The 22873-nt window shown below is 45.6% G+C and overlaps 1 protein-coding gene across 1 annotated transcript in view; it reads right to left on the bottom strand.

Annotated features, from left to right (window-relative positions):
• LOC147684427 (NACHT, LRR and PYD domains-containing protein 3-like) overlaps positions 1 to 19349 on the bottom strand; it is a 105428-nt gene extending 86079 nt beyond the window's left edge. The window contains exons 1-2 of the mRNA XM_086940358.1: positions 19168 to 19349; positions 3187 to 3476 (exon numbers count right to left, since the gene is read on the bottom strand). Coding sequence (XP_086796484.1) covers positions 3187 to 3469 — 283 coding nt within the window. The 5' untranslated portion in view covers positions 3470 to 3476; positions 19168 to 19349. The remainder of the gene's footprint in view (positions 1 to 3186; positions 3477 to 19167) is intronic.
• Positions 19350 to 22873: the final 3524 nt, after the last annotated feature.

Below are 22873 nucleotides of genomic sequence, written 5' to 3'. Positions count from 1 at the left end.
GGGGCCACCACGACCGAATCCAACCTCAGAGATGAGGCAGTGCGTAGAGTGGGATCAGCCCTCTGCAGGGCAAGCACTGCAGGCCCAGGATGATGTATAGCAAGTTATTGCAGGTCCATTCACTCCCTATACCAGCTGAATCAGTAGTTCTGGTCTGAGGTGTCTGAGGGAGCAAGCACTCACCATGTACCCTCTGTGGTCACCAGACACACAGCGAGGCCAAGGGTTATAGTCAAACACTCCTGGTATGCCCGCTGCTCTGGCTGATGTGAAATGTGTCCGTAGGCCGGTTCCTAGGCTGGCCCCTTACTTAACTTAATTATTAGGTCCTTCTGGAGGGCCCCGTGGCCAGGCTCATCAGCTCTGTGCAGATTCTCTGCTTTTCACCTGAGGGTCCCCTCCCGGGAGCCCCAGGTTTGAGCACTCGTCTGATGTGGGCTGGGGCTTGACCACTAAACAGGATCCGAGTTGGGCGAATCCCACGCTGAGCCATCTCACCTCCTCCCCAGGCTCATGCCAGTTACAGGGACAGTCCTCAGAGTCTACAGGGAAACAGGCATCCAACAGGTTCCTGCCCAGTGTTGGCATCTGCAGCCCAAGGCCCCACCGGTCGTCCCTGATTACTTGAGACCGCGGCTTCACCTCTCGCTGCTGGCCTCACCATGCAGCCACTCATTCCACTTTGGTTGAACAGCTCAGGACTACCTCTGAGGATTGCTGCCCAACACCCGGCTGGGCTTGGGTATCGCCAGACGTCCACTGCAGCGAGAGAGCCACAACATGTTGATGTGAGACAGGATTTTGCAAGATATTCATAGGATTCTTATGTAAGACTGGCCGGAAGTTCTAGGGCTCATGTACTACCGCCCATGTTGCTTGGCCACGCCCCTATCCATCTCTTTTTTTATAGGCTTCAGTGTGATGCCCTAAGTAGGATGGGTATGCCCAGACATGAGTCTTGTGCACACTGCGCCACTGGAACCAAGCTATACCAGGCTGATGAGACCTAATAAAGATTAAACCGGTCCTCGATGCTTGTGTTCCAACTGCGGGAGGGAGTGTCCTGACAGCTTGAACAGGACTGTTCCCGTTGGAGAGCGGTCAAGACTGATTTGCACATGGCTGGGTCCACACTGAGTTGGCGTGGTATGCAAAACTGGGATGCTGTCCGAGTAACTTCTAGTGGCTAAGATTAATTCAAGCATGCCATCCATTACTTTTTTGCTACTTCAGTGTAATGCCATAAGTGGGAAGGTATGCCCAGACGTTGGTCCCGTCACACTGTACCACTGGAACCAAGCTATACCCAACTGATGGGCCCAAATAAGAGCAAAATCAGTACTGGGTTGCTTGTCTTCCAATTCAGGGAGGATCTAGCCTGGCAGTTTGGGTAGGACTGGTCCCACTAAAGCAGGGTCAAGGCTGATTTGCATTTGGCTGGGCCCAAACTGAGGTGGGATATTGTGAACAATAACAATGGACTGGGATGGAGCCCCGAGTAATTGCCATTGGCTTAGATTAATTCCATCGCTATTTTATATGCACTTTTTAGGTCGAGCCTCTGCAGCACATGCGCTGCTCTGCAAGGCATTCTGGATTGTTGTATGGACGTAAAGCTCCGTCTATATTTTTCATTAGTTTGTTTGATTGTCCTTATGAAACTGTGGCTTTTCATTGGTCAGTAGGCTTAGTAGTCCCTCCTTAGTACTGCCTTGTCTCAATTTGCGACCTCCCATGATGATACTCCCTGTTACATGTGTTGTTACTTGGTAGGCTTTAATTACAGCCTCCGGGCACAATTTTGCTTAATGGTTTTCTGCTCTTGCAGGCAGGACAAGCTCTCTTGCAACACTTTCTCTTTTTTAATTTTAAAATTGGGGCCATGCCCCTTTCTTTAGATGCAGCTCTGTAAAGAACTGGAAGTGGCCGACATTATCGTGAAAGCGCGTCATGGGGTGCTTTTACTAAAAAAGCATTTCTTTGTCAACTTGAGAAACAATTGCTTTTTTGGTGCACCCATTCAAAAAAGGGAGCCCAGATAAAGTAATGAAAATATAAGGAAAACTTTACTGATGCTCTTCCCAGCTCATCGGGAGAGCCAATACTATATTATTCACTGCACTAGGGAAACTCGCCCCATAATGTTTTGCAGGGCCCTTTCTTCAAAATAGATTTGTGCCCGTAATTCAGCCTGTGGTGGTCCTAGAACGATGGGACCACCACAAAATCATTCCTTTACAGGTCATCATCTGGGTTCTCACCTTAAGTTGTGGGGACCCAAATATAATCACCTTTCCCACTGTGAGATGAATTTTAAATCTGCTCTCCCATAGTTGGAGCTAATGCTCTACAGCTGGGAGGATGTGTTTCAGGTAACTTTTTGGAAGTCTAACAAGGCCTAAGTGAAGTGTAAAGCCTTATTAATGAGATTCTGTTTTCTAGGGGGTAATTTATAGTTCTGGAGTATTGCTTTTTATTAGCTGGTGAAATAAAATTAATGTGTTCAGTTGCTGCAGGTGACAAATAATGGAAGACAGATTGCATTTCTAATGCTTGTTTATACTCAGGAGCCTGTAAGACTTTTTTGTGTGTTTCTCCAGCATTCCACATGATACCCTCACAAAGGGTTATTCATAGTTCAAAGGATTTCATTTGTTCTTGGCATCAGAGTTGAATATCACACAAGGTTGCTTCCTGAGGGATCACAAAGGTCAAAGTTTACAATTGATCATTTCCTGGATTGCGCAATGACATTTCAGCTACCGCTGCCTGTTTCATGAATCTCCATCTTTTCTTCCCTTACTCTCATTTGGTCATAGTTACCTTTTAGTGCCTCTCATTCTCACATTTATTTGCTGAGCTTGGTTGTTCTTGCATTTTGTCCTAGAGGTTTTACTTTACTTTGCATTTTGACCTCCAATTCACTCTTTCTTTAATTCTACTTCAGTTCAGGCTCTACAGCTTTTGTCTCTCTCTTGCCTTGTACTTTGTCCTGCTGGTCTTGGGTCAAGCTGGCTCTTTCTTGCCTTCACTTTAGGTATGTCTATATAGTTTTGAAGACCTCCCTAACCTTGAACTGTAAACCATGTCATGTTATACATCATGCCCCAGTTTTGGCTCAAGTTGCCCTGTTCCTTTACCTTGCATATGGCTTCCATTCATCTCATCCGGTACAGTCGTGCTTACCTTGTAGCTTCCGCTCCAGGTCTGAAGCCAGCTCCCTTTTGTTGATGAGCTCTAGCACCACGCTTGTGGTCCTGGTGGCCTGGCCTTCCCCAAAGTAGTCAAGTAGTAAGTCAGCTGTACCCAGGGGATCTGCCTTTTCCAGAAGGCTCAGGGGTATGTGCCTCCTACTGTCGCTCGACTGGGTCTCTTGCAGCTTCCGCTTGAACCGTTTAAACTCCACCTCAAGCAGATCTTCGAGAATCTGGGTTAGGAGCTCCCGGGAGGTCATCGCCATAATGACCATCCATCAGCTGTGAGAGAGATAGAGTGGGAAGAGAGAGCGAGGAAGAAAGAGACAGAGAAAGAGATAAATTCAATACTTTTTAATCATTCCTAAAGGCTACTGTAACAAAGGCCTAAGTTACTAGTATCAGTTGCTCCGCTCTACACACCCGTCAGTAGCGTATGGTCAGTCAGCTGGCTGCTGATTCACCAACAAACCTTTAAATGTTAGAGGCATGAGATAGAGTGGGAAGAGAGAAAGAGATAAATTCATTCCCAAAGGCTAGTGTAACAAAGGCCTATGCTACTAGTATCAGTTGCTTCGCTCTACACATCCGTCAGTAGCGTATGGTCAGTCTGCTTGCAGCTTATTCACCAACAAACCTTTAAATGTTAGAGGCATGAGATAGAGTGGGAAGAGAGAAAGAGACAGAGAAAGAGATACGTTCATGCCCAAAGGCTAGTGTGACAAAGGCCTATGCTACTAGTATCAGTTGCTTCGCTCTACACATCCGTCAGTAGCGTATGGTCAGTCTGCTTGCAGCTTATTCACCAACAAACCTTTAAATGTTAGAGGCATGAGATAGAGTGGGAAGAGAGAAAGAGACAGAGAAAGAGATACGTTCATGCCCAAAGGCTAGTGTGACAAAGGCCTATGCTACTAGTATCAGTTGCTTCGCTCTACACATCCGTCAGTAGCGTATGGTCAGTCTGCTTGCAGCTTATTCACCAACAAACCTTTAAATGTTAGAGGCATGAGATAGAGTGGGAAGAGAGAAAGAGACAGAGAAAGAGATACGTTCATGCCCAAAGGCTAGTGTAACAAAGGCCTATGCTACTAGTATCAGTTGCTTCGCTCTACACATCCGTCAGTAGCGTATGGTCAGTCTGCTTGCAGCTTATTCACCAACAAACCTTTAAATGTTAGAGGCATGAGATAGAGTGGGAAGAGAGAAAGAGACAGAGAAAGAGATACATTCATTCCCAAAGGCTAGTGTAACAAAGGCCTATGCTACTAGTATCAGTTGCTCCGCTCTACACACCCGTCAGTAGCGTATGGTCAGTCTGCTTGCAGCTTATTCACCAACAAACCTTTAAATGTTAGAGGCATGAGATAGAGTGGGAAGAGAGAAAGAGACAGAGAAAGAGATACATTCATCCCCAAAGGCTAGTGTAACAAAGGCCTCCGCTACTAATATCAATTGCTCCGCTCTACACACCCGTCAGTAGCGTATGGTCAGTCAGCTTTTAGCTGATTCACCAACAAACCTTTAAATGTTAAAGGCAGGAGGCAGAGCTTCTGATATTCAGGGCCCCAGGATCTGGAATGTTTAGAACTTCAGCATTAAAGCCTAACCCAAACCCTTGCATTCAGGAAACTCTTTAAACCCGAGCTCTTTAGGGAAATGTCAGCACAGGGAATCAAGAATACTGTATTTTTGAATTGACAAGAACCGAGGCATTCATTGTCCGATTAGGGGTCACCTGCCCCAATCACAGGGCTCCCTCACCTAACGTCAGGTCTGTGGAGATCTAGCGCACATCACCCCTGTCCCCCCGATGTACATTCCCCCCATCTGTGTCCGAGCAACTTTGCGGCCCTTTACTTCGCCCGGTTGGAGTCCCTGTTTAGTTGTTTCACCGGTTCTACCTGCTTTCCCTTCTGCCATGGCTCCTTTAGATTGGCCGGACACCCTCTTTCAACCCCTCTGTTGGATATTGCTGCTTGCTTTTTGTCGCATTTTGAGTCACAAACTAGTTAAGCTGGTATATGCTTCCTCTCACTGTGTGTTACCGGTTACCCTGCGAGTGCCTGCCTTGGTTATCACTGTGATTGCACCACATTTACAAGAAATGCTAAGAAAGTTTGTTAAAGAAAATGCGGAATTTTGGAATACACCTCACATTTGATTGGATTCTTCAGTGCCCTCCCCTCGGATAGCATTTTTCAGGCTTTATCGTCTTGACCAATGCCTGCAGTGCTTACAGGGCAATATGTGGTACTTTAAAACAGCTACCAAAAAAGTGTGAGGAAAAGAGTGAGAGGGAACAGTCGGGAGAGTGAACAGACCCTAGGCTATGGGGGGGGGGGGGGGGGGGGGGCAGAGAGGCAGACCTAGTGTCAATGTCGGTTTCTCCTGGCCCCTTCCTTTTCCAGTGATTGTTAGTCACAGCTTGTGACCACAACAACATGGTGGCATTTTGATGCCTCCACTTTGTTCTAGTGCTCACTTCCTCCATCTCCTATTTCCAGTGGCCACAGACATCTAGCTGAGTTTCAGCCGCATGTATCGAGGCTTGGAGGACTGCTTCGGGCTGTAGCTGACAGCACACTCCTCAGACCCAGGAAGCTGGAAAGAGCTGGCAAAAAGTGTCATCTTAAGGATTTTGAGGGCCTCTGTCCTGAACAAATGTGAATTTCATCACCCATTCCCTGCTAATACCGAACAATACTAAATGATACGTTAAACCCCAGCAGGGTCATCCCACAACAGCTGTAATGTCTTTCCCTGGACCCCAAAATACTTAAAAGGACATAGGGTAGCAAGCCAGAGCCAGTGGTAGCAGTGGGCAGACAAGGAGTGGAATTTTGAAATAGAATAGACACATCAATTAGAGAGAAAGTTCACTTTCCTAGGGGGCCCCTTCGAAGGGGGGGGGGGGGCCTGAGCAATTGCCCACTTTGCCATGCCTTAAAAAGTATTTTCTGGTTCATTCATCAAGGTGAACAACTCTGCACATTGTATAAGGGAGTAAGGGAACCCCCTAGGTTCATTCTTGGCCTGGATCTGGCATTTCTGCTTTGCAAGGGGGCGCGTTACTAGGGTGTGGGAAAGGGTGCGGAGTAGGGTCCTGTCATTAACTCCAACAGGCTTCCTTATATAACAGGGTGCAAAATGTGAATTTACTATTCATGCATTAACTGGGGCAAATCCTGTCTATACCCAGTAGCGGGGGGCAGCCCACTGAGGGCTGGAAATGTCCAATAGCTAGGGAGGAAAGGGGCTTCACATAGACAGGGGTCTATGCAATCACCAATCAGAAGCTATTCGATGACCGAAAACTAGGGAAGTCCTGGAAGGCTACAGAGAAGACGCGGGTCACTGGTACCGGCTGACAGGGTCCTTAATGGGCAGGGCAGTTCTTTATAGGGTGGTACACCTGCCTAAGTTCCTCCATGCCCTGCAAAACTCCTGCTTTCAAGTTCCTGATCATCTCTTTGGGGTGGTGGAGGCCAAAACCAGGCTACAGCTGTGGGATGGGGGAGCGTCGCGAATAGCACAGTCGACACAAAGAATCCTTTCGATGGGGGCGTAGCTCTCCTGGACCTGCGCGTATGCCATTGGGTGACCCGATTGGTAGTGGTTAATGAGCTACTTCTGGAGTGAAAGCCTGCAGCTACCATGCAAGACTGGTCACAGAGCACAGTTACAGCTGCAGTTTAAGCAAGGAAAAGCAAAACTACCTGTATGATCTTTCTAAAAGTAATCTGAGAGCAGATTAGGCCACCAGCCAGTTGCCTCCCCTCTAATGATCTTTACATAGCTCTAGTTACTAACTTTCTCTTTTTCATTCCAAATTAATTCTGAAATCCTCCCAAAAACAAGTATAGACGTTTAGGCCCAGTTGAGGCTGCGAGTACCCGAATGTGGAGTCTGCTAATTCCCAGTGCTAACTCAGACAGCGACCCCCTTGTTCTGAGATATGATGCACCCCTCTTATCTTTTGACCATGAGACTAGAGAGACTCCCCACACCTCAGTCTGTGACTCCCCACACCTCAGCCTGCGCCTGTGAGCTACCACCCCCTCCCCACCCTGAGCCTGTGAACTTCTCCCAACTCCTCACCTTGAGCCTGTGAGCTACGCCCCCTCCCCATCCTGAGCCTGTGATCTCCTCCCAACCCCTCACCTTGAGCCTGTGAGCTTCCACCCCCTCCCCACCCTGAGCCTGTGAACTTCTCCCAACTCCTCACCTTGAGCCTGTGAGCTACTTTCCACGTCTCACCTTCAGGCTCTGCGCTACAAACCATTCAAGAGCTGTGATCTCTGTACCTCATTCCCTTCTCTTAAGGCCTGACTACAACTATGGTGATCCATGCGACTGTTGAGCATGGTCATTTTGGTGCTCTGACCACCGCCACACATGGGACCGCTCGCAGTATTATAAGTGTGGCGGTTGTTGGGCTCCCGCCCGACCCACACACTGCAGGAATGAGGTATGTCCCAATCCACTTCCCCGACTCACGGGCCACTCACTAGATGTAACTTATGAGTAAGCCAATGACCCAGAAAAGGGGGTGGAATATATAGGTACCAATCTTCCACCCCTGTAGAGCGTAGTCCAAACAACACCCTCCTCCTCGCTTCCGCACCTGCATAAATAGGGAAACAAAACACCTCACAATGATATCTCAGTCCCCAATCCTTCTTTATCCACGATGACCATATCCAGCCAATAAACACACATGCACTTACCAAAGACAAATGCAGGTTTTGCTTCGAGGGGGGCGTCAGTCCAAGGAACAAATAACTCCAAGATAACTTCTCTTGGGCAGGAAATAAAACGGGACTGATCTTTCAGGTGCTTGGCTTGGGCTCTAATTTATGTACAGGGTAAAAAGCATGCCTATATGACCGGCATGGACAAAAAACCCCTGCGACTTCAAACACGCTTCTGATTAGAAGGGAATCTGTAACGGATGTCAACTCCGTTCTAAGGATAACAGAGTGTAATACCCGGCTGGGTTTACACTCGCGGAATGACCGCAAACGTCATTTCTGCCCACAATGAGAGGGAGCGGTTACTGAAGGGCGTGTGTACAGCGCCAAAACGGCGCATAAATCAGTATCACCTCACCGCACCTCGGGGAAAAAAAGAAACCAACACCAGCGAGTTGAAAGGTAAACAGGAGCCCCTGAATGCCCGCAACACATAAAAATTCAAAGGGAACTAAAACGGGAATGATATAAACAGGACGGACACTGAACTAACTAACTCACTACCTAAGAGGGAGAAACACGAAGGAAGGGGGAAGGTGAACAGCCAAAAAGGAAACTCGGGAGTCCGGGACAAGGGAGGAGGGACAAAAAGGGACACACCAACAGTTCTCACGAGCCCGTGAGAATCAGCAATAGCAAACAGGATACACAGGAACCAGGATACCAGGAACCCACAGGTTAGCAATAACAAGCACCAACACTATGGGAGGACTAACCTTTATGTGTAACTGGCGAGTCATGTGACAGCAAAACATGGTCATCAAAAGAGGACTGGGGACCGAATCTTAACAGCGGTCGGACTGGCAGCGGTTTGAAGCCAAAATATGCTGCGGCACCGTCGAGCATATTTTGAGGTGCTTCTCCACCTCCCTTTTGATGGTGGTCGCACTGCCATGAAAAGGATGGCGGTGAGGCAACAAAGTGTGGGGCCCCCTCTTGCCTCTGTGCACAGAGGTGCATGCAGAGTGGCACATGTTGTGGCCCCCTGTAGTTTTGCACCCTCAGTTCCTGCAAGGGAAGGAATGTACAACATGGCGCATTCCTTCCCGTGCAGTAACATGCACTGGCGGTCCCGCATCGGTGCTGTTTAAGGCTCACAATGAGCCTATGAACTGCACCTCCACCGGACCACCACACCACCCGCCCGCCAGACCACAAAACTCATTGTAATATGGCGGACGGGCAGTGATATCGGCGGTCCTAGAGCTAGATCTGCGCTTCTCTGTTTTTCTGCACCAGAGCATTTTATACACGGGTGAGGCTTGAAAAGCAACAGTGGCAATGTGGTAGACCAAACAACAACCAGCACCTCTGTTTCAATGTAAGCAATAAAGTAGTTTTGGACTATATTTTTTTAGAGCGTGCTCTATGTCTGATACAGTGCAACTCACCGTATCACCTAATACAATCGGAAACTTTGAATGTCTTAACAATTCCAAAACATAGACAGAGCACAGCAACCAGACAAGTACATAGCTGATTGAGCCCAACCAGCAAATGTATTTAATGTGAAAATTGCAACAAGTAAAATCTGTTCAGCAAATCAATCTTCTTTTACAGTTCTTAGTTTACAACGTTTGTACAAGGACAGCCGACACGTGTTTCGTCGCCGTAAGATAGTTTTTTTGCGACTTTTTCAAGGCTTTCTCAACGTTCAACATGTGACTCCTGGAATTTCAGTATAAGCCAGAAGGATCCATATAGTTAGCAACCGTATAAAATAGTTCAGATGAACAGACAACAAAGTGACTTGAATGTGTAGGTCACTTTACAGACGGCCAACGAATCCTTTCATTCTAAAGAGGGTGCATGGAAAATGGTGGTCGTCTCTTACCACAGCAGTACCTTCAAACTGCAAAAGAAGATTGATTTGCTGAACAGATTTTACTTGTTGCAATTTTCACATTAAATACATTTGCTGGTTGGGCTCAATCAGCTATTTACTTGTGTGGTTGCTGTGCTCTGTCTATGTTTTGGGACACGGGTGAGGCTCTCAGTAGGAAATAATTTTTCAGTCCAGGACATACATGTGCAACAGGTATTCTCGTGTAGGCCAGCGTCCGTCTTGCCCCTTGGAGATGCTTGGTTAGCACCTGTCTCCAGTGATAACGTGAGGTGTGCTGCCTTCGGATTCCTGGATCATTGCACAATCTGTCTAATTGTGCTTCAGTCAGCGTAAAGTGTTTAATAAAATCAAAATGAATCGAGAGGCGCGAAAAGTGGTGTGTAGAGAGAGCAGGGGAAAAGAGAGAATAAGGGGGAAAAGAGACAGCGAGCAGAGATGAGAGTTGTGGGCAGAGAGCAAGCGAGAGAGAACAGGAAATAATGCGAGAAACAGAGGTGCCAAGAGAGGTGTGGACGAAAAGAACAAAGGAAGAGCAAGGGAAGAAAAAAGTGAAAGAGGACACAAAAGAAGCAAAAAGAAAGACAAAAGATAAAGGTTGGGACAGTGAGGAAGATGTGTAAGAGAAGAGAAAGAAACTGATAGATGAGAGAAATTAAAAAGTTGGTGTAGGAAACTGGCTCTGTATATGCTATACCAAAGTGAGGTGTAATGTGCACAGAGTCAGGTGGATCCTCAAAGGTAGACAGAGGTGAAAGTAGATAGCCGTACTCTCTATTTGGGTGAGTGTGGTCGAGCAGTAAGACAGTATCAGAGGACAGTGTTAAGCATTTGTTGTACGCACTCAGTCAGCAAATGAATTCACACACTCAAAAAATGAACTTCAGACCAATTGTTTTTGTAGAAAAATATTCTTTTAGTTATTTTATTTCCTAGAACCAAGCAAGCCTGGCACAGGTAAGTGATAAGCATTTTGCAGTAAACATACAGCTGAAATACAGATTGTAATGGTATAGGCACTTTGTTTTGACTTACAGTATTGTTGCAGAGAAATGCAATGCTTTGTAAATACAGGACAGAGAATTGAATGGGCTTTCCAGTAAAATACCAGGTAAGTTACTTTTTAGATTACTTTTCTTACCCAATGTAGTATACCTGGATACTACACTGGGACATTTCCTGTAAACAGGTTAGTAAACGCGTTTTTGTTAAATAGTACAATTTTAAAGAATTTCTTTAGGTTTTCAAACTCCATACTCAAAAAACTTTCCCAAGAAAAACTGTCAATGTTTCCTATTGAGGAAAATAGTTTTATTGGTTTTAGGGTAAGTATTCGGTAGTGGGAGTTGAGGTTCTGGGATTGGACTCAAGAGTCCCCCAGGGTCAGGGAACACCCTCAGCGGCACTAGGACGTCGGGTGCAGAGTGCTGAGGCCCAATCTTATCCAATGGGGACAGGGGGCCTCCGATTGGTGGCTGCTGACGAGCAGGCCACTTGTTTGTGGAAGCAAAGCTCCTGGACTTTAGCTCAGGGCAAATAGGGAAACAAAGTAGCACCAAAGGTGCACCCTCAGCTGCACTAGGGAGGCGGGTGCAGAGTGCTATTTCGCCGTCGGCGCCCTGTTGTTTGCAATGGGGAACATCCGGTTTGCAAAGGCACCGCAGGCTTCGAGAGGTAAGCTGGGATGTTGGGGGTTGGTTAGGCACCGTTGGTTTGGCCACCCAAAGCCGTGGGGCGTCGGATGCAGGGGTGCCTTTTAGGGTAGGATCATTTTACCAGCTCGTGGTCGCGCGTGGGGGGACCTTCCGGATTTAGGCTGCAGGCGTTGGCTGGAGGTTTGAGGCAGGTCATGGGTCACTGGATCTCGGGTCAGGATTGCCGGGGGGACCTCCTTGTGGTGTTTGCCCACTCAAGCTCGGGCCGTGGATGGCGGGTGCAGAGTGGTGTGGAATCGCGGCGTCCGTCCGGAACCAGAGGTTGGAGATGAACAAAACCGGCAGGTCCTCTGGGGTTTTCAAGGTTGCTGCCTGCAGGACACACCAGGATTTCGGAAGAGCAGCTTCGAGGTGGAGACAGGCCTGTAGGGCTGGTGCTAAGTCAGTGCGTGTCTTCCTCTTGTTAACTTCGGCACAGCTGTTCGGTCCTTCTGCTTTTCTTGCAGTTTCTTCTGGTCTGCTTTCTTGGTTCAGGGCTGCACCCTAAATACTTTATTTAGGAGGCATTTTATGGGTCTCGAGGTCAGTAGCACATGGGCTACTGACCTTAGGGTGACTACACCCTTAGTGTGCTCACCCCATGTGGGGGAGTGAGCACAATACCTAATCCTGATTGGGCAGGCATGGAAGAGTGGGCTTCACCTCGCCTCCCCCACCTGAGGGGTGGGTTTGGCAGAGGTGGGCACCCCTTTTGGGCTCGCAAATTTTTTCCGCCTGTCTTTCTGCCGAAAAGGAGGGAAGACCGGAAGGGGGACTGCTCCTGATAGCAGGAGAGGCTGGGGGACGCATTACAAAGGCTGCCAGGCCTTTGAAGCTCCCCTGCCACAGATGGCTCTTCCTGGCCTGGGAAAGGTGTGAACATCTCCGCCCAGGAATGGCTTTGTTTCTGGGCACAGGGAGTGAAGGCTCCCACCCTAGGGGTCCAGAAATATGTCTCATGGGGGCAGGCTGGTGTGTACCAGTCAAGGAACCCACCAGAGGCTGGTCGTTTTTCAGGGGGCATCTCTAAGATGCCCTCTGAGTGCATTTTTCATTAAATCCCACACTGGCATCAGTTTTGTTTTAAAGTGCTGAGAATTTTGATACCAAACTTCTCAGTTTTCAGTGCAGCCATTATGGTGCGGTGGAGTTCGTAATGACAAACTCCCAGCACCGTATACTCTTAATGGCAGTACTGCACTTACATGTCTAAGAATGGACTTAGACACTGTAGAGTTACAGGGCTCATGCACCTGTACCCTCACCACTGGTATAGTGTACCCAGCTAGAGGGGTGACTGATCTATGCCAGGGCAGTGGGTTGTAGGCATGGCACACAGAGCTGTGTGCCATGTCGACTCTTCACTTTGTTCTGCACCAAAACACGCAGCCTACAAAAGCAGTGTGTGAGTGTAATGGTACAGGGCCTCTAAGGGTGGCACAATAAGTTTAGCCTGAGTGGTAAATTCCGTTCCGCTCGCGGAATTTGCAGAATTGGATAATTTCGTGTTCCACGAAGAACGCGGTATTGCCAAAAATTTCACGATCTGCAGCTTCGTGGACTTTATTACTTGTTCACGCTTTCAAAATGCGTGTTTGCAAGATATTTCCCCCGAGCATGCAAACAGCGTTCGCGAACAGGAAAAGAGCATGACGAACGGGCGGAACAAGCAATTTTACGTGTTTGCAGAGATTTTTTACTGTTTTGCAGAGCTTTGCGTAGAGCAACTATGCAAATTAAGCCCACCCCTACAATAAGTGCTGCCACCCTTGAGGTCTTCCCTGGTCACAGTGCCCTGGGTACCTGTGGTACCATTTACCAGGGGCTGACCTTTGGCGAGAGATGCCAATTGGGTTTGGGTTTGTTTTGGGAAAGAACACAGGCCCTGGGAATCTGATTGGCAGGGACCCACAGCACATCAAGTCAAAATTGCATCAGTAATCTGGCAAAAAGTGGAGGGGTTACTGCAACAGACACCCAGTTTCTCACAGTTGGAGGTAGAGTGAGAGAGAGGAGAAAGATAATGTCTGGTAAAGTGGATTGCAGAGAGATAAAATAGATAACAGGTATGGAAAGGGGAATGGGAGGGAAAAGGGAGAGAAAATGGATAGTGGAGTGAGAAGAAGACAGACAGAGAGAGAGAGATGGAATAAAAGAGAAAACGAGCAATAGAATAAACTATAGAGAGGTAGAGACAGAGCGAGAGAAACATAAATCGAGAGAGAGGACCTGAGGGAGAAAAGCACAACCAGAAATGGAAAAATTCTACATCAATGCAACGCTAAATGGAAAAAATACTGCATCAATGCAACCCGTAATGAAAAAATACAGCATCAATGCACCCTGAAATGGCATGAAATACTGCATCAATGTAACCTGTAATGGAAAAAATACTGAATCAATGCAACCCTGAATGGAATGAAATACTGCTTCAATGCAACACGAATTAGAAAATATACTGCATCAATGCAACCCGAAATGGAATGAAATTCTGCATCAATGTAACACGTAATGGAAAAAATACTGAATCAATGCAACCCTGAATGGAGTGAAATACTGCATCAATGCAACACGAAATAGAAAATATACTACATCAATGCAACCCGAAATGGAATGAAATGCTGCATCAATGCAACCCGTAATGGAAAAAATACGGAATCAATGCAACCCTAATGGAAAAAATACAAAATCAATGCAACCCTGAATGGAATGAAATATAGCATCAATGCAACACGAAATAGAAAAAATACTGCATCAATGCAACCCGAAATGGAATGAAATACTGCATCAATGTAACCCGTAATGGAAAAAATACTGAATCAATGCAACCCTGAATGGAATGAAATACTGCTTCAATGCAACACGAATTAGAAAATATACTGCATCAATGCAACCCGAAATGGAATGAAATTCTGCATCAATGTAACACGTAATGGAAAAAATACTGAATCAATGCAACCCTGAATGGAGTGAAATACTGCATCAATGCAACACGAAATAGAAAATATACTACATCAATGCAACCCGAAATGGAATGAAATGCTGCATCAATGCAACCCGTAATGGAAAAAATACGGAATCAATGCAACCCTAATGGAAAAAATACAAAATCAATGCAACCCTGAATGGAATGAAATACAGCATCAATGCAACACGAAATAGAAAAAATACTGCATCAATGCAACCCGAAATGGAATGAAATACTGCATCAATGTAACCCGTAATGGAATGAAATACTGCATCAATGTAACCCGTAATGGAAAAAATATTGCAGCAACGCAAACACTGGAATATATATTGCTAATGGTAAAACAAAGGGGCGAGTTTCTCGAATAATCACTTGTAGCTACCACTTTGACAGTAATGTGATATACTTTGACTTTACCAACAACATACAAGTAAACATTATAAAGACATTCATTATTAGCTATAACTCAACCTTCAGAATCAGAATAATACAATCCGGTAACTGGACTCATCCGCAGGAGCTAAACTAGAATTCACATTACTAAAAACAATACAAACTTCCAGTGAAGTCAAAAGGGGAGCCCAGAACAGTTGACAAAAAAAACAAAAAAAAAACAAACAAGTGAGAACAGTTAGCACAAAAAAGACAACGGGGCGCTTTCAGCAGGCAGAAGTCACACGTGATGCAGGAAACCACTAGAATGCACAGGCGTCCTGAAGAAGGCCCGTAGCCCAGGAATAAATACAGCACCGCCACTGAGAGGAAACATCAGAAACCACAGAAAACTTGGTTTGACTCAATTGCAAACTCTGCACGCTGACCTACGTATGCAGCTTCAGCAGAAAAAGAGAAGGCAACCAGGACTTACAAAATGAAGAGAAACAACTTCCATCAGCCACATTCTAGAGTAAATGGAGACTAGAGAAAGAAAGGAGTGGGGGAGGGGTGGGGTGTCACAGACAGGAACGTGGCGGTCAGGACATTTTCTAAAATACTAACAAAGCCTAGAAAATAGAAAATAACAGCTAGGACAGTGGCCACATGAACACAGTAACGAAAGGGGCCCCCAGTGAGAAGTAGAGAGCTTGCCCACTTACCCAAACTTACATCATCAATCACCAGCAATAAGTAAGGACCCTTTTTATGGCATTTGGTTGGATGTAAAACCTATTGTGACATCAGCACTAGATGGCCCCTGTATTATACATTGAGTGATGAAAGATTTTACTAGTGTATGAAAAGGTGTATGTGATTGTCACGTGGATGATGTCATCAGTGATGTCATCAGTGATGTCATTTGAGATGTCATCAGTGATGTCACTGACCATGTCATAAATGATCTAATATGTGGCATCATCAGCAGTGCATTGTGGGTGCGCGAAATATAGTTAGTCCAACTACCTATATAGGAGCAATTTCAATGGTTTTGTATGAGTGAAATGTCCAGCAAACTATAACACCCCTAAAACTTTTTTGAGTGAATATATATATATATATATATATATATATGAGAGGTGGTGAGTTCTCAATAAGACTTAGAAACCTCATGGTGACTTACTCAAGCTTTCTGCCGTGAAGCTTTATTCTGACCCAGAAAGGCTGTGTCTGGCATAGACTATGGGCTTGGCCCCTGTCCCATTAGGGACAGGGACAGTTAAGCGCCCTCTACATAACACCCCATCAAGCTGTTATATGATATGATAAAATGAAAATCATAAAAAAATATTTATGGATATCACAGTTAAATAATTACACAGACACAAACGCTCTTGGAATCACCAACAATGCTTTTCCCAAAAATTGTGACGTGCTTTCCCCAAACAATGTTAAAACACTGGTAAAAAAAAAGAAATTAGAATTACTTTAAAAAGCTTTTCAGTCCATAAATACTAGCAGATTGTGGATTAAACATTAAAATTAACGCCTCGTCATATGGGAGAATTTTTTCCAAATTGGTACAGATATTTGGATCTCAAAATTTCTAGACCTGAACAAGAAAACAACACATATGCTAAATCTTGTAAAATGGCGGTACAGAATTGGCAACACTGCAGCCCCATAGGCGCCCCTTTTTTAGCCCATGGACTTATGCTTAATTAGAACAGGCCAAATTTAAACCTCATGTAAATAGACATCACATGAGGGTTGAAATTTGCTCTTTAAAAAAATTGCATTGCACCATAAGTAACAAAGAAACATTTCAATTATAATCTTGGAATTTGTTGACAGTATGCTACATCAGCTTGATTGCTTTTAAGTTTTGTCAATTTTTGAAATTTTGCTGAAAGGATATTAATCGAGTAAGACCTAGAAATGTCTTCCCTTGAAAGGTCTAATTGAGCCACTGAATGCAAAAGAAATTCTGGGAAGGTAAATGTCCTTTCAAAATCATGCACAAATACAGCCCAAATGATTTTTTAATAACATCTTCATGAGTGCTAATAAGCCTATATGCGTAGTGGAGATTTTGACCTGTGGGAGTTAGACTATGGGATTGGCATCTGGTATGGTGATGGATGATTGGTACTTTGTCCCCTTGGGAGTTAGACTATGAGGTTGGCATCTGGTATGGTGATGGATGATTGGTACCTTGTCCCCTTGGGAGTTAGACTATGAGATTGGCATCTGGTATGGTGATGGATGATTGGTACCTTGTCCCCTTGGGAGTTAGACTATGAGGTTGGCATCTGGTATGGTGATGGATGATTGTTACCTTGTCCCCGTGGGAGTTAGACTATGAGATTGGCATCTGGTATGGTGATGGATGATTGGTACCTTGTCCCCTTGGGAGTTAGACTATGAGATTGGCATCTGGTATGGTGATGGATGATTGGTACCTTGTCCCCTTGGGAGTTAGACTATGAGGTTGGCATCTGGTATGGTGATGGATGATTGGTACCTTGTCCCCGTGGGAGTTAGACTATGAGATTGGCATCTGGTATGGTGATGGATGATTGGTACCTTGTCCCTTGGGAGTTAGTCTATGAGATTGGCATCTGGTACGGTGATGGATGATTGGTACCTAGTCCCCATGGGAGTTAGACTATGGGATTGGCATCTGGTATGGTGATGGATGATTGGTACCTTGTCCCCTTGGGAGTTAGACTATGAGATTGGCATCTGGTATGGTGATGGATGATTGGTACCTTGTCCCCTTTGGAGTTAGACTATGAGATTGGCATCTGGTATGGTGATGGATGATTGGTACCTTGTCCCCATGGGAGTTAGACTATGAGATTGGCATCTGGTATGGTGATGGATGATTGGTACCTTGTCCCCATGGGAGTTAGACTATGAGATTGGCATCTGGTATGGTGATGGATGATTGGTACCTTGTCCCCATGGGAGTTAGAATATGAGAGTGGCATCTGGTATGGTGATGGATGATTGGTACCTTGTCCCCATGGGAGTTAGACTATGGGATTGGCATCTGGTATGGTGATGGATGATTGGTACCTTGTCCCCTTGGGAGTTAGACTATGAGATTGGCATCTGGTATGGTGATGGATGATTGGTACCTTGTCCCCTTTGGAGTTAGACTATGAGATTGGCATCTGGTATGGTGATGGATGATTGGTACCTTGTCCCCATGGGAGTTAGACTATGAGATTGGCATCTGGTATGGTGATGGATGATTGGTACCTTGTCCCCTTTGGAGTTAGACTATGAGATTGGCATCTGGTATGGTGATGGATGATTGGTACCTTGTCCCCATGGGAGTTAGACTATGAGATTGGCATCTGGTATGGTGATGGATGATTGGTACCTTGTCCCCATGGGAGTTAGACTATGAGATTGGCATCTGGTATGGTGATGGATGATTGGTACCTTGTCCCCATGGGAGTTAGAATATGAGAGTGGCATCTGGTATGGTGATGGATGATTGGTACCTTGTCCCCATGGGAGTTAGACTATGAGAGTGGCATCTGGTATGGTGATGGATGATTGGAACCTTGTTAGACGCTGCTTCACCATGTGTCTCATAGCACAAAACCTCCTCCTTGAACTTCCATCAGGACTAGGGTCTTGCAGGTGACCTTCTGCACAGATATGTCTTCTTTTAGGACCAGTGATTGGCTTTCTTCCAAGCAGGGAAACTTCAGCCTTGATCCTGGCTCTTGAGCCTACCACTCTGCTTCTCTCCAGTGAGGCATGCTTGCAGGAACACGGGATGCATCTCCGGGCTGTGGGTGTAATCAGGCACCGCTCACATCGCACCAGATGTTAGCGAATGCCATAAATATGGCAAAGGTGGTCCAGACAGCACACTTTGATCTCTCTACATGGCCAGTAAGTGAGAAGACTGTGAATTGGTTGGTCAATTCTTGATTGTCTCATGAAGTTTCATTAGGAGCCAGATGCTGAGATTTAAATGTGCCAACTATGGGCAGGATACCTCTCCCATGCCAAAATGAACCAGTCCCTTCAAGGGTTCCAGTTATCGGTGGCTCAGGTAGCCATGGGACAAGTGTTTGCATAGGATGGTGATCTGGGAGCCACCGTTAATCCGGGCCAGGGAGAGGTGTCCTCCTCTTTCACTCAAATATCCACTATGGGGTGGGCAACGAACTTGGAGTACTGTTGAGAATGTGCATCTGAAGGACACCCAAAAGGGGAACGCTGTTGCAATAACCCTCCCAGGACCTTCAAGTTTACTGTTCTCCTATTTTTACAGTTTCCCCAATCGACAAAAGTTGACAAAAGTCTCACCTACCTGAAGGAAGACGCCTTCAAGAAACAGGACCGCCTGACCCTTGAGACGTGGGCGAAGGAGTCAGTCACACCATGAAAGCCAGAGCTAACTTCTAGAAAGAGACCCACGTCTTATTTAGTTTGTAAACCAAGAAAAGGAAGGTGATTTTGCTCAGCCTTGTGAAGCCTCTCCGGAAGGATGAAGCAACAAACCACAGAAGAGGAACTAGGAGAGGCGAAAGATTGTCTCTCTTAGTTGGGGGAAACTTATCAGAGAATCTGATTGATTCTTATTCACCTCTTGTATCTCAGTTTCTGTTGCCTGTTCCCTCTAGCAGATAGACACCAGGCAGGCTGGATGAGTTCCTAGGCCAAAAGCCATACGTAGATGACTTCTCAAACATACTTTAATCTGCAAGCCCATTGTGCAAAGCTGCCTACTGATTATGGGTGCAAGAAAAGAATATTCAAGGAAGCTTTGAATACTGATCCGTGAAGGAGTGTATGCGTCTCTAAAAGCACGGCTGCTATCCGGTGAAAGATTGTCTGGGTCGCCATAAGCTATACAGAGTGATGCTGTGTACTGGAGGACACAGTGAGAAATGCTTAGATCTTCCTAAACCGCACCTGTGCTCTTTAGTATTATATATCTGACCCATATGCAAATCTCTATGCCTTTGAGGTCTTTAAAGATGGTAGTCTGACAGCCCAAATGCATTTTCTTTACTGGTCTAACAAGCCCTTGCTTTATGTTGACGGTTTTAGCTGCTCTAACAGCATCAATTACATCTGGGTATCAGGCATGTAGCCAATATATGGTTGTCAGTGATAGTGCCACGCAGCTATTTTGTATGTAGCACTTTATAAGAAAAAAATAACATTGCATAGCATAACACAATGATTGGGCAATGCTGATATAACCCCTTTGGGGATACAGGGAAAAAAACGGATGCCATTCAAAATGTTTGTTACCATAAAAAAACTAAAAAAATTGACATAGATAAAACAAAAAACACCATTGCTTGTTAAGGAAAAGATTTGATCTTCATGGTGGCCTTAGGCAATTTTTTTTATCATTATCAATATCTAAATATCATGCCCACTAGGTCACGCTAGGTAAGCTGCCCAACCATGGTCAGTGACCCATATGTTGAACTGTCCATACTCCCGCTGATTAAGGCGATTTGCTGCTGGATCGATCCATAGGCACTATATGGCAGGGGGTTATGAAATCTGGATGGATCTATTCTTTTCCAGACTTGAAGCTGAGATCTTGAAAACAGTCCTACACATCTCCAGTTCAGCAATCACTATGGGGGTCAGACTTAAACTGAGGCTATTAACTAAAAAATGATCATGAAGTTTTTGAAAGACCTAAATGAATCCTCTGGCAACAGGTTGCCCACACTGTGCAAGAATGCAAATTGAAAATGTCAACATGTATTTAAGAAGATTCTAGCCTGAGGTATTTGGCTTACTGAATATTTGCTGTTTTTCCTTAGGGTGTTCGAGTTTCATTTAGCAAGGCAATTCTATTAATAGAAATGAGCCACACCAGCTTTAGTCGACACTGGAGGTTGTATTTAACTAGCGAACTCTTGAGAGTAGTGAGTGTTCATTAACACCAATTAGTAAAAAAAATTATGCTATAATGTGAAAACGAACCAGACACAGGCTGGCAACTGGAAGGTTGTATGGAATCAATTAGGATCAGGGAAGATGGATATAATCAGGCTGGTAAAGAAGAACTGGATGATAAACAACTACATGCTTCATAGTCCAGGGCAAGACTAGAAACAAAGAAAGGACTATTCAAGCCACAAACTGTTCCTGTAAGTGTTTTGCTGGCCTGGTGGTGTGCCTGCCCTACTCTGTCGCTTTTGGATTTTTGGGATTCTCTATTGTTGCATCTTAGTTCCAAAAGGTGGCTGCGCACGGGGGGGGGGGGGGGGGGGGGGATGGGGGGCAGGATTTCCCTCTGCGGGGAAGCTGTTATTGAACAGGTACTTTGTATTTTGTGAAGAAATTAGATACATTTAAAACCATTTGTGTTATGAGGAGCTCCAAAAAGAGCAAAATATATACAGGGAATTACACTCAATATATGTGTTGTACTACAAAGACCCTAAGGCACCGGCATGGGCCATTGGACCAAAAGAGTGGATTTAAGAAGTTGGGAAAGATGAGCTGCATGATACAGAACTACACGTCCCATGATGCAGAGCTAGACAGAAACAAAGGAACGTTCTCTTTAAGCCATGAACTGCACCTGTGATTGGTCTCCGGCCTGACGGCGTGCGCACCTCAGTCTATTGTTTTAGGACTATGGATGGGTAATGTAGTTCGTAATAAATTAGAATTGTTTTATGTAGCATTTTCTTCTTGATTGCCCATTGTTTTACCTGCTTATATTTACCATGTTATATTCTTAGGGTTTCTGAGACCTTTGTATTCTTGGCCAGATGGGAATTTTAGAAATCGTATCTCATGCTGATTCAAACTATAAACTCGGCCAAATTGTGCCTGAATGAAAATGTCTGTTTTTGCATGAGCATCAAAAACTTTTGGACTGATGCTGCTCGTTTCACCCCTGAGACTGCATTGAGGCCTGCTTACCAGACCTCAGGGTCAGTTCTCCGGCCTTTAAAAGTGTATGTTTAATTGGCTTATACACAATTGAAATAAGTTAACTTACTTAGAAGTCCCTAGTTTATGGGGCCAGGTGTATCCAGGCCCTCTAAGTTAAAGTGTACCTTGTGGGCTGCAGCACTTATAGTGCCACCTCGAGTGTGACAAAGTAAAAGATGTCTCCCAGCCTGCCATTGCAGAATGGTAGAGCAGGTTTAAACTGCTAACTCAACATTGTCATTTAAACTAATGACAAAGTCCAGATCTTCCTTTTTAGGTCTCGTGGCGATTACCGTGCGAAAGCGCGGTCTCGCCAGAGACCTATAGTCACCGGCTCAGCTTCCCAGGAGACAAGAGATGGCCACGCGCATAATTGGAGCGAGCCGCGCGCGCGTGTGCACATCTCCTGACTCCTGGGAAGCTCCAACACACACAGCCACACTTCCCCCAGCTTTCGCACACGCATGCGCGCACACACACACACACACACAAGCGCACACACAGAGACACACACACTGGCGCACATACACACACGCACGCACACATACAGAGCCCCCGCCGCCGCACACTGAATGCCCCTGGTTCTGCAGAAAACGTATAAGGACTCACAGACTCTGAGCTCTGCGTGTCTTTGTCGGTGATCCTCAGCTTGCTTGCGTGCATGCTCACTGAGACGGCGACGGCGTCTCGTGCGCTACCACTGCGGTTTCAGTTTCGCTTGTTCTTAAGTGGCATGGTTATCCCTTTCTCGGCAGCCCAGAACGGCAGTAATACAGGTTTGTAGGTTTCGTGCACAAAACAATGAGCTTGACCAAAATACCCTCAGGGCGTTCAATTCTTGGATTACATGGACTCTTGTGCTTCATCACCTAGTCTGCAATGGTTGTTGGTTTCTCCCTTCTTACGGTAATACCAATACGATCTCATTGGGATCAGGCAAAAATGGGAGTCTCATAAGCTTGTTTTTAGATTGATTTGGGGTGGCTGTCTCGGGTATTAGCTCGGTAGGTTTACAGGCATGTTTTTGTGCTGCTTTAAAGGCGTCTCACAGGGAAGCACACCACTTTGTGTTCTGCTCTTTCCTGACCGGGGTGGGACTA

The sequence above is a fragment of the Lissotriton vulgaris genome, chromosome 10 (assembly GCF_964263255.1).
Source record: "Lissotriton vulgaris chromosome 10, aLisVul1.2, whole genome shotgun sequence".
Lineage (NCBI taxonomy): Eukaryota > Metazoa > Chordata > Amphibia > Caudata > Salamandridae > Lissotriton > Lissotriton vulgaris.
Note: the sequence above shows the minus strand (reverse complement) of the source record. Positions and strands in the feature narration are given on the sequence as shown.